This window comes from Mytilus galloprovincialis, chromosome 4, assembly GCF_965363235.1.
Source record: "Mytilus galloprovincialis chromosome 4, xbMytGall1.hap1.1, whole genome shotgun sequence".
Classification (NCBI taxonomy): Eukaryota; Metazoa; Mollusca; class Bivalvia; order Mytilida; family Mytilidae; genus Mytilus; species Mytilus galloprovincialis.
In genome coordinates this window covers 22096351-22112062 of record NC_134841.1, presented here as the reverse complement: position 1 = coordinate 22112062, position 15712 = coordinate 22096351, and the positions used below count along the sequence as shown (strand labels likewise).

At 31.3% G+C, this 15712-nt stretch overlaps 1 protein-coding gene across 21 annotated transcripts in view; it reads left to right on the top strand.

The window, feature by feature from the left end:
- Nucleotides 1-15712, top strand: part of LOC143071632 (protein unc-13 homolog B-like) — a 163564-nt gene that overhangs the window by 48672 nt on the left and 99180 nt on the right. For 19 of the 21 annotated variants that reach the window (XM_076246061.1, XM_076246059.1, XM_076246050.1 and 16 more), the window contains exons 6-7: nucleotides 6439-6521; nucleotides 13680-13728. In XM_076246061.1, the coding sequence (XP_076102176.1) occupies nucleotides 6439-6521; nucleotides 13680-13728 (132 nt within the window). The remainder of the gene's footprint in view (nucleotides 1-6438; nucleotides 6522-13679; nucleotides 13729-15712) is intronic. The other 2 variants (XM_076246053.1, XM_076246069.1) reach the window with 1 other exon arrangement.

Sequence of the window (15712 nt, the reverse complement as noted above, 5' to 3'; positions counted from 1 at the left end):
GTTTATGACCACAAAAGAACGGTTGGGATTGATTTTGGGAGTTTTGGTCTCAACTGTTTAGGAATTAGGGGCCAAAAAAGGGCCCAAATAAGCATTATTCTTGGTTTTCGCACAATAACATTAGTTTAAGTAAATAGAAATCAATGAAATTTAAACACAATGTTAATGACTACAAAAGGAAGGTTGGTATTGATTTTGGGAGTTTAGGTCCCAACAGTTTAGGAATTAGGGGCCAAAAAGGGACCCAAATAAGCATTTTTCTTGGTTTTCGCACCATAACGTTAGTATAAGTAAATAGAAATCTATGAAATTTAAACACAAGGTTTATGACCATAAAAGAAAGGTTGGGTTTGATTTTGGGAGTTTTGGTCCCAACATAATAAGGGGCCCAAAGGGTCCAAAATTAAACTTTTGTTTGATTTCATCAAAATTGAATAATTGGGGTTCTTTGATATGCTGAATCTAACTGTCATGACTATGTATGTAGATTCTTAACTTTTGGTCCCGTTTTCAAATTGGTCTACATTAAGGTCCAAAGGGTCCAAAATTAAACTTAGTTTGATTTTGACAAAAAATGAATCAGTTAGGTTCTTTGATATGCTGAATCTAAAAATGTACTTAGATTCTTGATTATTGGCCCAGTTTTCAAGTTGGTCCAAATCGGGGTCCAAAATTAAACTTTGTTTGATTTCATCAAAAATTGAATAAATGGGGTTCTTTGATATACCAAATCTAACTGTGTATGTAGATTCTTCATTTTTGGTCCTGTTTTCAAATTGGTCTACACTAAAGTCCAAAGGGTCCAAAATTAAACTTAGTCTGATTTTAACAAAAATTGAAATCTTGAAGTTCTTTGATATGCTGAATCCAAAAATGTACTTAGATTTTTTATTATGGGCCCAGTTTTCAAGTTGGTCCAAATCAGGATCTAAAATTATTATATTAAGTATTGTGCAATAGCAAGTCTTTTCAATTGCACAGTATTGCGCAATGGCAAGAAATATCTAATTGCACAATATTGTGAAATATCAAATTTTTTTTTAATTAGAGTTATCTTTCTTTGTCCAGAATAGTAAGCAAGAAATATCTAATTGCAAAATATTGTGCAATAGCAAGATTTTTTTTTAATTGGAGTTATCTTTCTTTGTCCAGAATCAACTTAAATCTTTGTTATATACAATATACAATGTATATTCACTTTTTACTACCAACTGATAAATTAAAATAATCTTTACCATTCAGTGATAACAAGCAGTTTTTTTACATCTTAATATTTTATGATGTATTTAAATGAGTAGTTATTGTTGCAAACTCCATTAGAAATTTTAATTGAGATTAGTTTTGGAATAAGGGAAAGGGGGATGTGATTAAAAAAATTGGGTTCAATTTTTCTCATTTGAAATTTCATAAATAAAAAAGAAAATTTCTTCAAACATTTTTTTGAGAGGATTAATATTCAACAGCATAGTGAATTGCTCTAAGAGAAACAAAAATTTTAAGTTCATTAGAACACATTCATTCTGTGTCAGAAACCTATGCTGTGTCAACTATTTAATCACAATCCAAATTTAGAGCTGAATCCAGCTTGAATGTTGTGTCCATACTTGCCCTAACCGTTCAGGGTTCAACCTCTGCGGTCGTATAAAGCTACGCCCTGCAGAGCATCTGGTTTGGTCTTGCAAATCTTATTTTATCCAAGAAACTTGATGATCGTTTAAAGAATTGACGTACTTTTACCCAATGTTAATATTCTATGTAAGTAGTGGAAAAGGAAAGTGAGTGAAAACATTTGTTTATTTAAATCTGTGGTTTTTGTAAAAGAGAATTTAATGAAATCTGCCATTTAAAACATATTTGTTTTGGTAAATCTTTTAAAACGACATTCTAATTTTTGAACTGAACATAATTTTCAGATACAAACTGAATAATTTTATGGCTAGTCTGTTTAATCTTAAAATGATTTTCTGATACGATTTGTTAAATTATTTATTCATAAACAAAAACTTGGATGTTTTTCCAGAATGCATAAAAATAACAGAATTTGTACATTATTGTTAATTCTACTATAACATTGTATACCTTTGCCTGTTAGGAATAATCTATACAAACATTATATAAATGTGCTTTTATCTAGAGTTTTATTGTAATTACAATGTACTAATGCAGTATATATCTTTTCTCAAGATGTTGATCTTTAAGGTCTGATTTTAAAGTTTTTTCCTTGATGAAGAATATAAATCTTATGGCTATTAAAAGTATAACACCAACTGGTATATAAAATTGAGAATGGAAATGTGTTAAAGAAACATCATCCCGACCAAAGGCCACCAATTGGTCTTCAATACAGCCAGACAATCCAGCACGCGGGTGCTTCAACTAGGCCCCTAAATACAAATGTGTACTTGTTCAGTGATAATGGACGTCAAACTAAACTATGAAATATTTAAATGAACTGTTATTAAAAAATCATACAAGACTAGCAAAGGACAGGGGCTTCTGACTTGGGACAGACGCAAAAATGAATGAATGAACAATAACAATAGTCAGCCTTAAAACTCTACATGTTCAAATCAGTTCTCAATAATGAGTCATGTGTGTAAAAGATGCTAGTCTCTAACATGTATTTTGATTATGAAACATATTCCAAATCATTACCAATACCTTCTCAATCTAATAAACTTGTTGTTATCCACTTACTGTGTATTCATTATTGTTTTTATGCCCCACCTACGATAGTAGAGGGGCATTATGTTTTCTGGTCTGTGCGTCCGTTCGTTCGTTCGTCCGTCCGTCTGTTCGTTCGTTCGTTCGTTCGTCTGTTCATTCGTCCGTCTGTCCCGCTTCAGGTTAAAGTTTTTGGTCAAGGTAGTTTTTGATGAAGTTGAAGTCCAATCAACTTGAAACTTAGTACACATGTTCCTTATGATATGATCTTTCTAATTTTAAAGCCAAATTAAACTTTTGACCCCAATTTCACGGTCCACTGAACATAGAAAATGAAAGTGCATGTTTCAGGTTAAAGTTTTTGGTCAAGGTAGTTTTTGATGAAGTTGAAGTCCAATCAACTTGAAACTTAGTACACATGTTCCTTATGATATGATCTTTCTAATTTTAAAGCCAAATTAAACTTTTGACCCCAATTTCACGGTCCACTGAACATAGAAAATGAAAGTGCATGTTTCAGGTTAAAGTTTTTGGTCAAGGTAGTTTTTGATGAAGTTGAAGTCCAATCAACTTGAAACTTAGTACAAATGTTCCCTATGATATTATCTTTCTAATTTTAATGCATAATTATATTTTTTATCCAATTTCACGGTCCATTGAACATGGAAAATGATAGTGGGAGTGGGGCATCTGTGTACTTTGGACACATTCTTGTTTGGAAATCAATTTTCATGGGTTTTGTGGGTGCTTGTGAACCACAAATTCAAATGTTCAAATTCAAATTTTATATAGGCTTTTATTTGAATGCAAAGACTGGCAAAACCACGAAATAAAATATCCACTAAAATGCAGGATAGCAGAAAACAGATCTATTGATTAAGTTAGGGTCAAATTCTCAATTTATATACTGAAGGAATTAAAATATTTCTATTTTTCAGCTTCAGTCCAGTTTTGGAATAGATCATTCTCTTGAATATTGCCCTACTTTTTCTCAAATCCTAAGTTATATGTTGGAAGTTCTAAGTCAAACAAATTAATTAATGAGAATCTCATACAATAGTAATTATAAAAGAGTAAATACTTCATTTAGAAATGTTTAATTTGCCTAGTACTAAAACATTCTGCTTTAATGCTTCATTTGTTTATTGACAGTATTTGTACAAGCCTTCAAATATTGACTTCCATCTTGGTGAAGAAATAGGACTTGGGGCATGATAACATTTAATGGAGTTTTTCCTAATAGAAAAAAAAAAACAACACATATGATAGACATTATTACCACTTGGAATTGAATATATCAGGCTGATCACTTTGGACGGAACACAATAGCTTCCATTTAAAAATAAAGAATATGATACTTGTTTACAATGAAATAATACAAAACTTTTAAGCTTCTATAGAAAATTCAAAGTTTGTCATCAGTGTCAACTAAACAAAGGAAATGTCAGTCTCAAGTTGATTATAAAGGTCACAATAGGATTCTTATCAAAATTTTGAGTTCTGTGCTTATTTCCAGGACTAAGACCACCATCCAGGTCTGTCTCTCTTGTCTCATTTAGACTAACAACCATCCAGGTCTCTCTTGTCTCATTTAGACTGAAGTTGTAACGAAGTCTTAAAATGTAGTCTGTCCTTTAAGTAACTTATTTATGGTATTGTAACAAACCTAGGGTTACTATAAAACTGTTTAACTCATCATTCAGGAGGAGTGGAATCAACGGCATTGTGGAGAAACAGATTTGTAATAAACATAACAATGATATTTATTTTAGTAGTATTTTGACTTCTTCTTTCAATATAATAAACATTAAATACACATTCATCATTCAACAGATAAAGCAATAAATCGGGTGGTCAATATAAAAGGTAGTTGACGGTTCAAGAGATTGATTCAGAATGACATGTTTGTCTACAGGCTCCTATTTATGTCTTTTGGCACTTACTCTGACGTTAGAGTAAACATCTAATCGTCCAATCAAAAGCAACGTTTCTTACGTCTTTTGGCTAGTAACATTTAGAAAGACACACAGATTTCGTTATTCTTAAATAAAGAAACAATATTAAGTTGTCCTCACTTTGTCCTTCTTGTCCGAATTATGTTTAAAAGCAAATAAAACTAAAAGGACATTTCTACATAATGCTATTTTTAAACGGACAGTAAATTCCTTTCTCGATACGGCGTATGAACTTGGGTGTAATTTACATAACCTTACGCATTAGATATAATGCTTAAATGAGATCAATGAAAACCCTGTTCTATCATAAATAAAGACAATGTTAATGAAAAGGGAGGCACAAACATAATAAATACGCAATTTACCTGCATTGATAAAGTGTTAACTTAAACAAATAATAAAATGAGATCGCAAAGTGAAAGTACAAAACGGTGTCATGGCAGATGTAAACAAGTTGAATCTCACGACGATATTTGTCAAAATAAATCACTATATGACGGGATAATCAAAGTATTACATAGGTAAACATTGCCAAGATATACATATAAAACTGACCCTTATCGCTTGCAAAGTACAAATAGTTTAAATCATGAGTATGAAAGTCAATGCATTTATCAGTGTTTGTGCACACCCGAGAAGTTGACCACCCGGCAATATTCAAATAAATATATGTCATATACAATAAATAATACGTTAAATAATAACAATTATAAGTCCAGATTTGTCACAGTATGTTTAAGTCCAAAGTGATCAGTTAGAGAGTTATCCATGAATTTATCTCCTATAAGCTTTTGATTTATAGGTTAGAGATAATACTGCTGATGTTATATTCTTGACCATGTATAGTCAGGAGATGACATATTGATTCACCAATTACGTCTAAAATATAACTGTTTTCTATCAGATTTTCTGTACACAGGTACTGACATGCTTATAATTACCGTAAACCAACTTATTTTGGCGGATACCTTATTTTGCATTTTCAATTTTAAGTCCACTTTGCGGCTTATTAATTTCACGATTTTCAAATTTACTTGATGTAGTTAAATAAGGAAAGATTCAAGTTTTACATATATATATTTGCTACTATCTATATTTGCATTATTTGTTTACTCGCAAAAATAAATTGCTTGTGAAAAGAAGTTGGTTTACGGTACTTCACATTTCTTGTTGGTACAAATTCTATGTCCACTTTTTACAGGTAATCTGACAAAATTGAATTATACCAGTTTTCTGTTCACTTAACAGTTACTGAGATACTATTAATAATACAAAATTTCTGTCCACTGTACACAGGAACTGGATACTATTTACATTTATACAATTTATTCTATACACTGTTGTCTACTGTAGACAGGTATTTCTGTCAACTATACACAGGTACTGAATACATTTTATATGAATACAAATTATTCTGTCCACTGTAGACAGGTACTGGATATTATTTATATTAATACAAATTATTCTGTCCACTGTAGACAGGTACTATATATTATTTATATTAATACAAATTATTCTGTCCACTGTAGACAGGTACTATATATTATTTATATTAATACAAATTATTCTGTCCACTGTAGACAGGTACTGTATATTATTTATATTAATACAAATTATTTTGTCCACTGTAGACAGGTACTGTATATTATTTATATTAATACAAATTATACTGTCCACTGTAGACAGGTACTTAGATACTATTTTTATTGATACAGATTATTCTGTCCACTGTAGACAGGTACTTAGATACTATTTTTATTGATACAGATTATTCTGTCCACTGTAGACAGGTACTTAGATACTATTTTTATTGATACAGATTTTGTTGCAGATCTACCAGAATCAGAGGCAGCAGAATTACAAAATAAACTGGAATATTTCAACTCAATTTTAGCTCAAGAGGTGAGTGAAAACATTCAAATTAGGGCTGCAGCAGTGCATATAAATATCTAATTAAGCTAGAGGGAGTTTAAAAGTTTTGCTTTACTGTGGATTCATTATTATTCGTAGGTTAACAATTTTTGTGGGTTTTATGGTACAGGTAAAACCACGATTTCAAATGGTCAACAAACGACAAATTGTCTATAAGCCTTGTTTGCAGACACTGGCAAAACCACAATATCCGGTATCCATGATAATGCAAGTTTTCATGAATCCACAAATAATCGTACCCGCAAAAATAAATTAATCTACAGTACCTGAAACATTAAGTAAATTATCAGAGAAAAAATTACTATGTGAAAATCATATGTATGTAATTAAGACAGCAAACAGATTTTTTATTTCAATTATAAACATTAGTGGTAATTACCACTAATGTTTATAATTTAAATAAAAAATCTTTTTGCTGTCTTAAAGTAAGCTTGTGTCACATTAAAAAACATTTACACAATAAAGACACATATTTCAATGCACAATGCATTCATTGAATCACACAAACTTTTGCCTTTTTAGCAATTGTTTCATGCTGTTTGGCATATTCTTTCAGGAGGATTATATTCCTGTATTTAATTGTAATTTTGAATGCTGTTTCTGTATGTCTCATATGTCAAAAGGAGAAGGCCTTATTATTCAAAGTAGGATTCTATCACATCATTATCATGGTTTAAATCTATATTGAGTTTAACCAATTAAAGTGTAATCAGAAAAGAAAAACTCAGATATAACACTGCCCTATAAAAGTCATCATGACAATTTTCTAGGCACAGGAAACTGAATCATTATTTTGACATAAATGACGAATTAGCATAGAAATGTATAAGTACATGTATAAAATTTTTATTTATAAATCAATTCTAACAGCTTGATAGATGGTGTTTGTAAGAGATGGGCAGATAGAAAATTAACTTCATTTAAGGTGTTAAGGAAATAAAAACAAATTTCACATTTAATGAGTTTTCATGGCAACACACCCTGACAAAATTTGTTTTTTTTTAGTAAAATATCTGGATTTTCTTCGTTTTACATCCACTTTAAGAATATACATGTATTTGGATTACAAAAATTTCTGTACACACAAATAACTTCATATTTGGTAAAATTATGTCAAAAGTCATAATAAATCTACCTTTGCTTCGCAAGATGTTTTTCTCAAAAGATATAACAATGAAAAACTGCATTAATTTGCACTTTTTATTTGTTCTCACAACAACAGCGCCATGATGTAATAGTGTTGTCTGTCATAACACAATTAGTCTTCTGTTAGTTCTAATTCTGGAACCAAAACTTGGTCTTAATGCCCTTAAGTACTTCTTAATTCATATAAGAGGCGCTGTTTATCAAATTGGCATAGTAAGTAGATATGAAAAAAAAAAAAATCTTACAGCTAGGGCAACATATAAGTGTAAATTTGTGGAGATGATGAGATGATTGCATTGCATTTCACATCAAATTACCATGAAGTTTAAACCAATGGTTTAACTAGGATCACTGAACCATGAATTGTAGGTTACATCTTCTTTTTATACACCCGTTAACGGGATGTATTTAAGGAATGACTGTAATATTTTTTCTGTCTATGAAGAAATAACATAAGAAATGTGGTGCACACTGTATAACGCACATGGCGGGTTAACAGTGTGCACCACATTTTTTATGTTATTTCGAATAGACAGAAAAAATATTACAGTCATTTCTTTTAATTTAATGCTAAATTCCATTTTAAACCGTAGAAAACCACGAAAAAACATTGATGACGTCACGGTCACATGACTAAATTATGTCTATCGGCTGATAACAAAATAACGTCAGCCAATCAGAAGACGCATTACATCAAAAATTAAATTATTATGGTATAACTCTGTGGGACATTGACTCAAAAACATTTGTAACTAATTTGTATATAACTTTGGTGAATTGTTTATATGATATATTTATTGATGTGAGCTCCCTTTCATTTTTTTATAAATTTTAGATTCTACGTTTCCAAGTTATGGAGTTTTATTCATGGCGCAGCTGTTTATTAGACATAATATATACTATGCATGATAGAATCATTAGCATTATTGCATTTCTGATTTGCAATGTAAAATATTAAACCATCATAATAGCAGAACTTATTTCAAAAGCTATGGTATAGGAAAATCAAGTTGATACATGATAATGTAGAATTTCCCTGTGAATGAGAGAAAATTTTTGAAAGCTTTATTAGAAATACATGTTCTTGTGTACCACAAACTTTTTCTTCTGCACGACTTTATTAAATTCCATTTTTACATCGAATCTTTATAAATTTTAAACAACTTGAGAATAGTATTTTAAGTATAAATGCACTAACATCAGCAGCTCTTGACATGTTTTGTTTGAAGATTGACAGAAATCTCTTATAAATGATGTTTTATGAAAAATCTACAGTTTCCCAATATGTGATTGTAAAATGAATTATTTTAAGCATTAAATCATTAAGTAAACTTTTGACAGATTTTGTTGTGAATTCAAGACAGTTTCCTTTAATCTACAGGAATAATAAACAATAACAGCGGGAATTAAGTAAGAAATATAAATGGCACAATAAGCATTATAATACTAGCTTGGCAAGATTGAATGGTCTAAATTCTACTTTGTTGCCTTGAAACAATTAAATATTCATCAGTTTTTCCAGACAATACAAAAGTAGAAAGTTAAATTATAACTTGGAATATTTTGTACCCACAGAAGCTGTGTATTGATTTTGTATAAAATAAGATAAAGTTTATCTATGGATGTTTAATGTCACGATGCAGAGACATATCTCGTTGTTTTCTGCCGTTTCTAGTCATGTAGAAAACTGACTCTTCCAGATTATCTCTGTGGCCTTTCGGAGAATCGATTCTTGTAAATAGATATAAATATCATCTTTTATAAATCTTTTCCCGAAAGGAAATAGTCGAGTATTGATAAATTAGAAAAAAATGACAAACTATCATCCTGGCACTTCTCATTCCTTTAAGTGGTTTCTGTTGCGGTAATTATCGACAAAGTTTCCGCAGAGGATTATAATTAGTCTGTTTAAAACATATTCGTAAGGACAACTGTGTCAATAGATTGTTGATTATTTTTTACCAGGATAGTGTCAGGTCAGGGTGTGTATGGTTCTGAGAAGTTTTATTTGGTTCTTGTTGATTGTTTTTTACCAGGATAGTGTCAGGTCAGGGTGTGTATGGTTCTGAGAAGTTTTATTTGGTTCTTGTTGATTGTTTTTTACCAGGATAGTGTCAGGTCAGGGTGTGTATGGTTCTGAGAAGTTTATTTGGTTCTTGTTGATTGTTTTTTACCAGGATAGTGTCAGGTCAGGGTGTGTATGGTTCTGAGAAGTTGATTTGGTTCTTGTTAATTGTTTTTTACCAGGATAGTGTCAGGTCAGGGTGTGTATGGTTCTGAGAAGTTTTATTTGGTTCTTGTTGATTGTTTTTTACCAGGATAGTGTCAGGTCAGGGTGTGTATGGTTCTGAGAAGTTTATTTGGTTCTTGTTGATTGTTTTTTACCAGGATAGTGTCAGGTCAGGGTGTGTATGGTTCTGAGAAGTTTATTTGGTTCTTGTTGATTGTTTTTTACCAGGATAGTGTCAGGTCAGGGTGTGTATGGTTCTGAGAAGTTTTATTTGGTTCTTGTTGATTGTTTTTTACCAGGATAGTGTCAGGTCAGGGTGTGTATGGTTCTGAGAAGTTTATTTGGTTCTTGTTGATTGTTTTTTACCAGGATAGTGTCAGGTCAGGGTGTGTATGGTTCTGAGAAGTTTACTTGGTTCTTGTTGATTGTTTTTTACTAGGATAGTGTCAGGTCAGGGTGTGTATGGTTCTGAGAAGTTGATTTGGTTCTTGTTGATTGTTTATTACCAGGATAGTGTCAGGTCAGGGTGTGTATGGTTCTGAGAAGTTTTATTTGGTTCTTGTTGATTGTTTTTTACCAGGATAGTGTCAGGTCAGGGTGTGTATGGTTCTGAGAAGTTTATTTGGTTCTTGTTGATTGTTTTTTACCAGGATAGTGTCAGGTCAGGGTGTGTATGGTTCTGAGAAGTTTATTTGGTTCTTGTTGATTGTTTATTACCAGGATAGTGTCAGGTCAGGGTGTGTATGGTTCTGAGAAGTTAATTTGGTTCTTGTTGATTGTTTATTACCAGGATAGTGTCAGGTCAGGGTGTGTATGGTTCTGAGAAGTTTTATTTGGTTCTTGTTGATTGTTTTTTTACCAGGATAGTGTCAGGTCAGGGTGTGTATGGTTCTGAGAAGTTTATTTGGTTCTTGTTGATTGTTTTTTTCCAGGATAGTGTCAGGTCAGGGTGTGTATGGTTCTGAGAAGTTGATTTGGTTCTTGTTGATTGTTTATTACCAGGATAGTGTCAGGTCAGGGTGTGTATGGTTCTGAGAAGTTTTATTTGGTTCTTGTTGATTGTTTTTTTACCAGGATAGTGTCAGGTCAGGGTGTGTATGGTTCTGAGAAGTTTATTTGGTTCTTGTTGATTGTTTTTTTACCAGGATAGTGTCAGGTCAGGGTGTGTATGGTTCTGAGAAGTTTATTTGGTTCGTCAATATTCGATCTCTGATAGAAGATGGAATAACATTTATCAATTGTGTTTTGATTCAGAATGATCTCATTTCCCTCTTAGTCTACTAAAAAAAACTTTCAGATCTCAAAATCTTCTTTCCATGGTGGTCCTCGAAGGAAAGCTACTGGTCCTCGCTATCATTTAATTTGCAAAATAATGAAAATTGTTTCAGTCTTGCAAAGTTTTGATGGTCAAAAACTTCAAACCACCTCTTTTTAAGAACTCTGCTTAGAAGTAGAAAAAAAATCCTACAGTAGTTCATTCTCTTGAACTAAATTATCTGTTAAAACCAATGTCTCCCAAATGACTTATTGCCTCAGAAAAATTGTCTGTATTTTCTATCTAATTTGTACTGTAGAGACTTGTTCTATTTTAGATGATACCACAACAGAAATTTTCTTTAACAATAAAATCATTGATAAAATCCCAGAAGATGTATGTTGTCACTTCAGGAATTTGTTATACTCAATTTACATGCTGATGGAAGAAAAACTTTTATGTTAAAAGTTATATATATATCAGAAACCTAGAATAAAAAATGATGCATTGAGATAAGTTTTTACACACTGATGTCAAACTGTTTCCAAAAGCATTAAGAAGTCCAGAAACACATTCTGTTACAGGCACAGTTTTCTGTTGGAGTTAATATTGATCCAAAATCAATTGGTGTAATTCGCTCTTCCAAATAAAATAAACAACATTCATATGCTAAATCATTTTTAAAGACTCCAAGTAAATTTGCTGTTTAATGACTCTTTGGTGAATATATTGATGAACTGCATATAATAGTGGAGGGGTTTGTATATCTCTTTAAAAAGGACATTTCACTCATTTGATAGAGTTTAAATTCCCAAGTATGTATTCATTATATGTTGGTACCTGCATACTGCTACTTAATTGAATAAGGATGTTGGAAACTTTAGATCAGTTAAAAAATATGAGTATTATGTTGGTCTTCAGTAGTAAGTACTGTGAATTTATTAATTTTCGTGGTTACTGATTTTCATGGATTTTGGATAACTTGCATTTTCTTGGATAATTGATTGCATGGTTTTGCCAAAGTCTGCATAAATTCCTTTTAAAAAATTGTCAATTGTTTGACATTTGAATTAGTGGTTCAGGAGTATCCGCGAGAATTGGTTTCCAACAAAAACTGACGAATCCACAGTACCTGCTATTCCTGGCCCAAAGGGCCAAGTGAGCTTTTCTCATTACTTTGCGTCCGTCGTCGTTGTCCGTCATCGTTAACTTTTACAAAAATCTTCTCGTCTGAAACTACTGGGCCAAATTAAACCAAACATGGCCACAATCATTATTGGGGTATCTAGTTTAAAAAATGTGTCCAGTGACCCGGCCAACCAAACAAGATGGCCGCCATGGCTAAAAGTAGAACATAGGGGTAAAATGTAGATTTGGGCTGATATCTTTGAAACCAAAGCATTTAGAGCAAATCTGACGTGGGGTAATATTGTTTATTAGGTCAAGATCTATCTGATCTGAAATTTTGAGATGAATAAGACATCCCATTGTTGGGTTCCTGCCTCTAAATTGGTAATTTTAAGGAAATTTTGCCGTTTTTGGTTATTATCTTGAATATTATTATAGATAGAGGTAAACTGTGAACAGCAATAATGTTCAGCAAAGTAAGATCTACAAATGTCAACATGATCAAAATGGTCAATTGACCCCTTAAGGAGTTATTGCCCTTTATAGTCAATTTTACCAATTTTTTGTAATATTTAAAAAAATCTCCTCTGAAACTACTAAGTCAAATTTAACCAAACTTGTACACAATCATCAAAAGGGTATCTAGTTTAAAAAATGTGTCCGATGACCCTGCCCGGGAACCAAGATGGCAGACATGGCTAAAAACAGTACATAGGGTAAAATGCAGTTTTTGGTTTATATCTCTGAAACTGAGGCAAATCTGACTGGTGGCAAAAATGTGCATCAGATTTAGATATATCTGACCTGAAATTTTCAGACAAATCCGACAACCAGTTGTTGGGTTGCTGCCCCTTAGTTAGTAATTTTATGGAAATTTTGCAGTTTTTTGCTATTATCTTAGATATTATTATAGTATCTAATGATATCTTATACTATAAATTATGATTTTAACCTTATTTTACATGATTTCCAAAGCAACAGTAAATACAGGTGAGTGACACAGGCTCTTTAGAGCCTCTAGTTTTATACGAGGACTGCTATAAGATTGAACCATAGTTTGAACTAATGATTTACAGTCATTTACTCCAGTTATTACAAAAATCGATACATATGGTTTACGGATCTATATGGCATAATTATTCCAATGAGACTCAGAAATCGAAAGACATCTAGAGGTTAACATACAGTCTTCAACAATGGAAACGTTGTCATCCTAATGATCAATTAAAGAAATCAAAACATTAAAACATATACCAACAAAAGGAAAGATTTGTCATACAGATATTTAGGGATTAAAATTTACAATAGCTTCATTAGGAAGAGATTATTTTGTAATTGTTAATTTTTCATTTCTTTTTTTATCTTGCAGATGATTGAATTACAACGACAAAGACATCAACATTCGTCATCCATACAATGTAAGTATGACACAAGATAAACAGTGCTTTTACTTTTTATACGACCGCAAACAAATTTAGGGGTTGTATACTATATTGATATTACATTGACGTTGCAGGCAGGAGGCCCTAAAATGAGAGCAAAAGATAGGGGAAAAAAAACACAAATTATCAGCCATAATAGGGCTGCCTTGTATGAGTTAACATTTTGATCAATTTAACTAACAAATTACCCAATATATCACATAAACAACCCAATAATAAAAGAGCACTTCAGGATTTATTCTTATGATTGGTTTCTTAACTACCATGGCTTCCTTTAGTATGTACCTGTATAGAACCTATTTTGATTGGTAACATCTTTGTATGGTCCTGTTTTAAACTAATCTTTGATGAAAACAGGACTAGTTGTATTTCATTCAATTATAAACATAATTATGTAAAAATGGTCTATAAAGCTAAGCAATTACATGTAATTTGATTAATTTACATTAATTATATCAGGAATAACATGGATTATTCTCAACTTTCTCCTAAAATCCTTTGTTGTCTATCTGTAATTGTGCCATCAAATTAATTCAGGATGTTACTATGCTTGTAAATTAATGTATTATTTATAGATACGACCCAGTTATGTCATATATACTTCCTGTTTTGGTTTCATTAATTTGAGTATATCAGTAGAAATCAATGATTTGTTGGTACTTCCTGGTACAAGTGTGGTAATGCTGAAAAAGATAAAACAAAATGGCTTTAGTATTCCCCTGATTATAGATAAATATAACATTAAATGATGGTTTAAACAGCTTAAGAAAGATTTTCAGTCATTATATGAAGAAGACAGTTGTGAATTTATGAAAGGTTGCAAGTGGAAAAACAATTATTTATTATTCTTGATGAAAGGAGTACATATATTTTGAACATCAAAATAAGAAAAATTTTTAAGAGATTTTTTGGTGTACTAAATTTCAGTAAGAATATATTTTTAGCAAAGATCAGGGAGCAACGTTCAAAAATTTATTTTAACAAGCTAACTGACACCATACTTGCTATACTAATACTATAATAGCTACAAATCTCTAAAAGCAGAGTTGTTTATCTCCCTTCTTACAGACAGAAATCAATGTTTTTTCATATACTTTTTCAGATTTTTTTATGCTCTACTTGAGAAATATTGTTTTATATTAAATATACAGTATCAAATACTAGGGATTCATTATTACTTGTTGGATACCAATTTTAGTAGCTTTCGCGGGTACAGATGAACCACAAATTCAAATGTTCAACAAATTACAAATTATCAATAGGCTTTGTATACAGAAATGGGTAAAACCACGAAATCAAATATCCACAAAAATGAAGTATTCCTCAATCCACGAAAAATTGATATCCACAGAAATAAAAGAATCCACAGTATCATAAAATATATGGTTTCAAATATAATGATATACAGTTTCAAATATAATGAAATACAGTTTCAAATATAATGATATACAGTTTCAAATCAAAATATTAACAGTTTCAAATCAAAATATTATACAGTTTGAAGTCTTATAAAATATTATTTAAACATCAGTCTCAATTTGTAAACTGTTTAAACATTTAAACATCATGATGAGTTTGTAATAACCTTTACCTGGCTATAAATAAAATCATTATATGACTATAAATTTTCTGTTTTCTCATTGGCTAAAAGCATAGGAAATCCTCTTTGGTAAAACATTATATTCACCGCGGCAAAAATCACGAGAGGTTAATATAAGATTTGGAACAGCGTCCGTGTACCTAAATATAGAAACAGGGAATTCTTGTTAGCTATTTAAGGGATGTATAAATAAAATGGTTTTTAATTGGACGACCGAATAAATATCAACCAATCAGCGCTCTCGACATAAAATCGTTTCGATCTAACAGACGACAGTTACATGTTTCCGGCAACAAAGTATGGCTGGAGCAGCAGAAGTGATACAATATTCTTCTAGTTTTAATTATGCAGAATTAAATA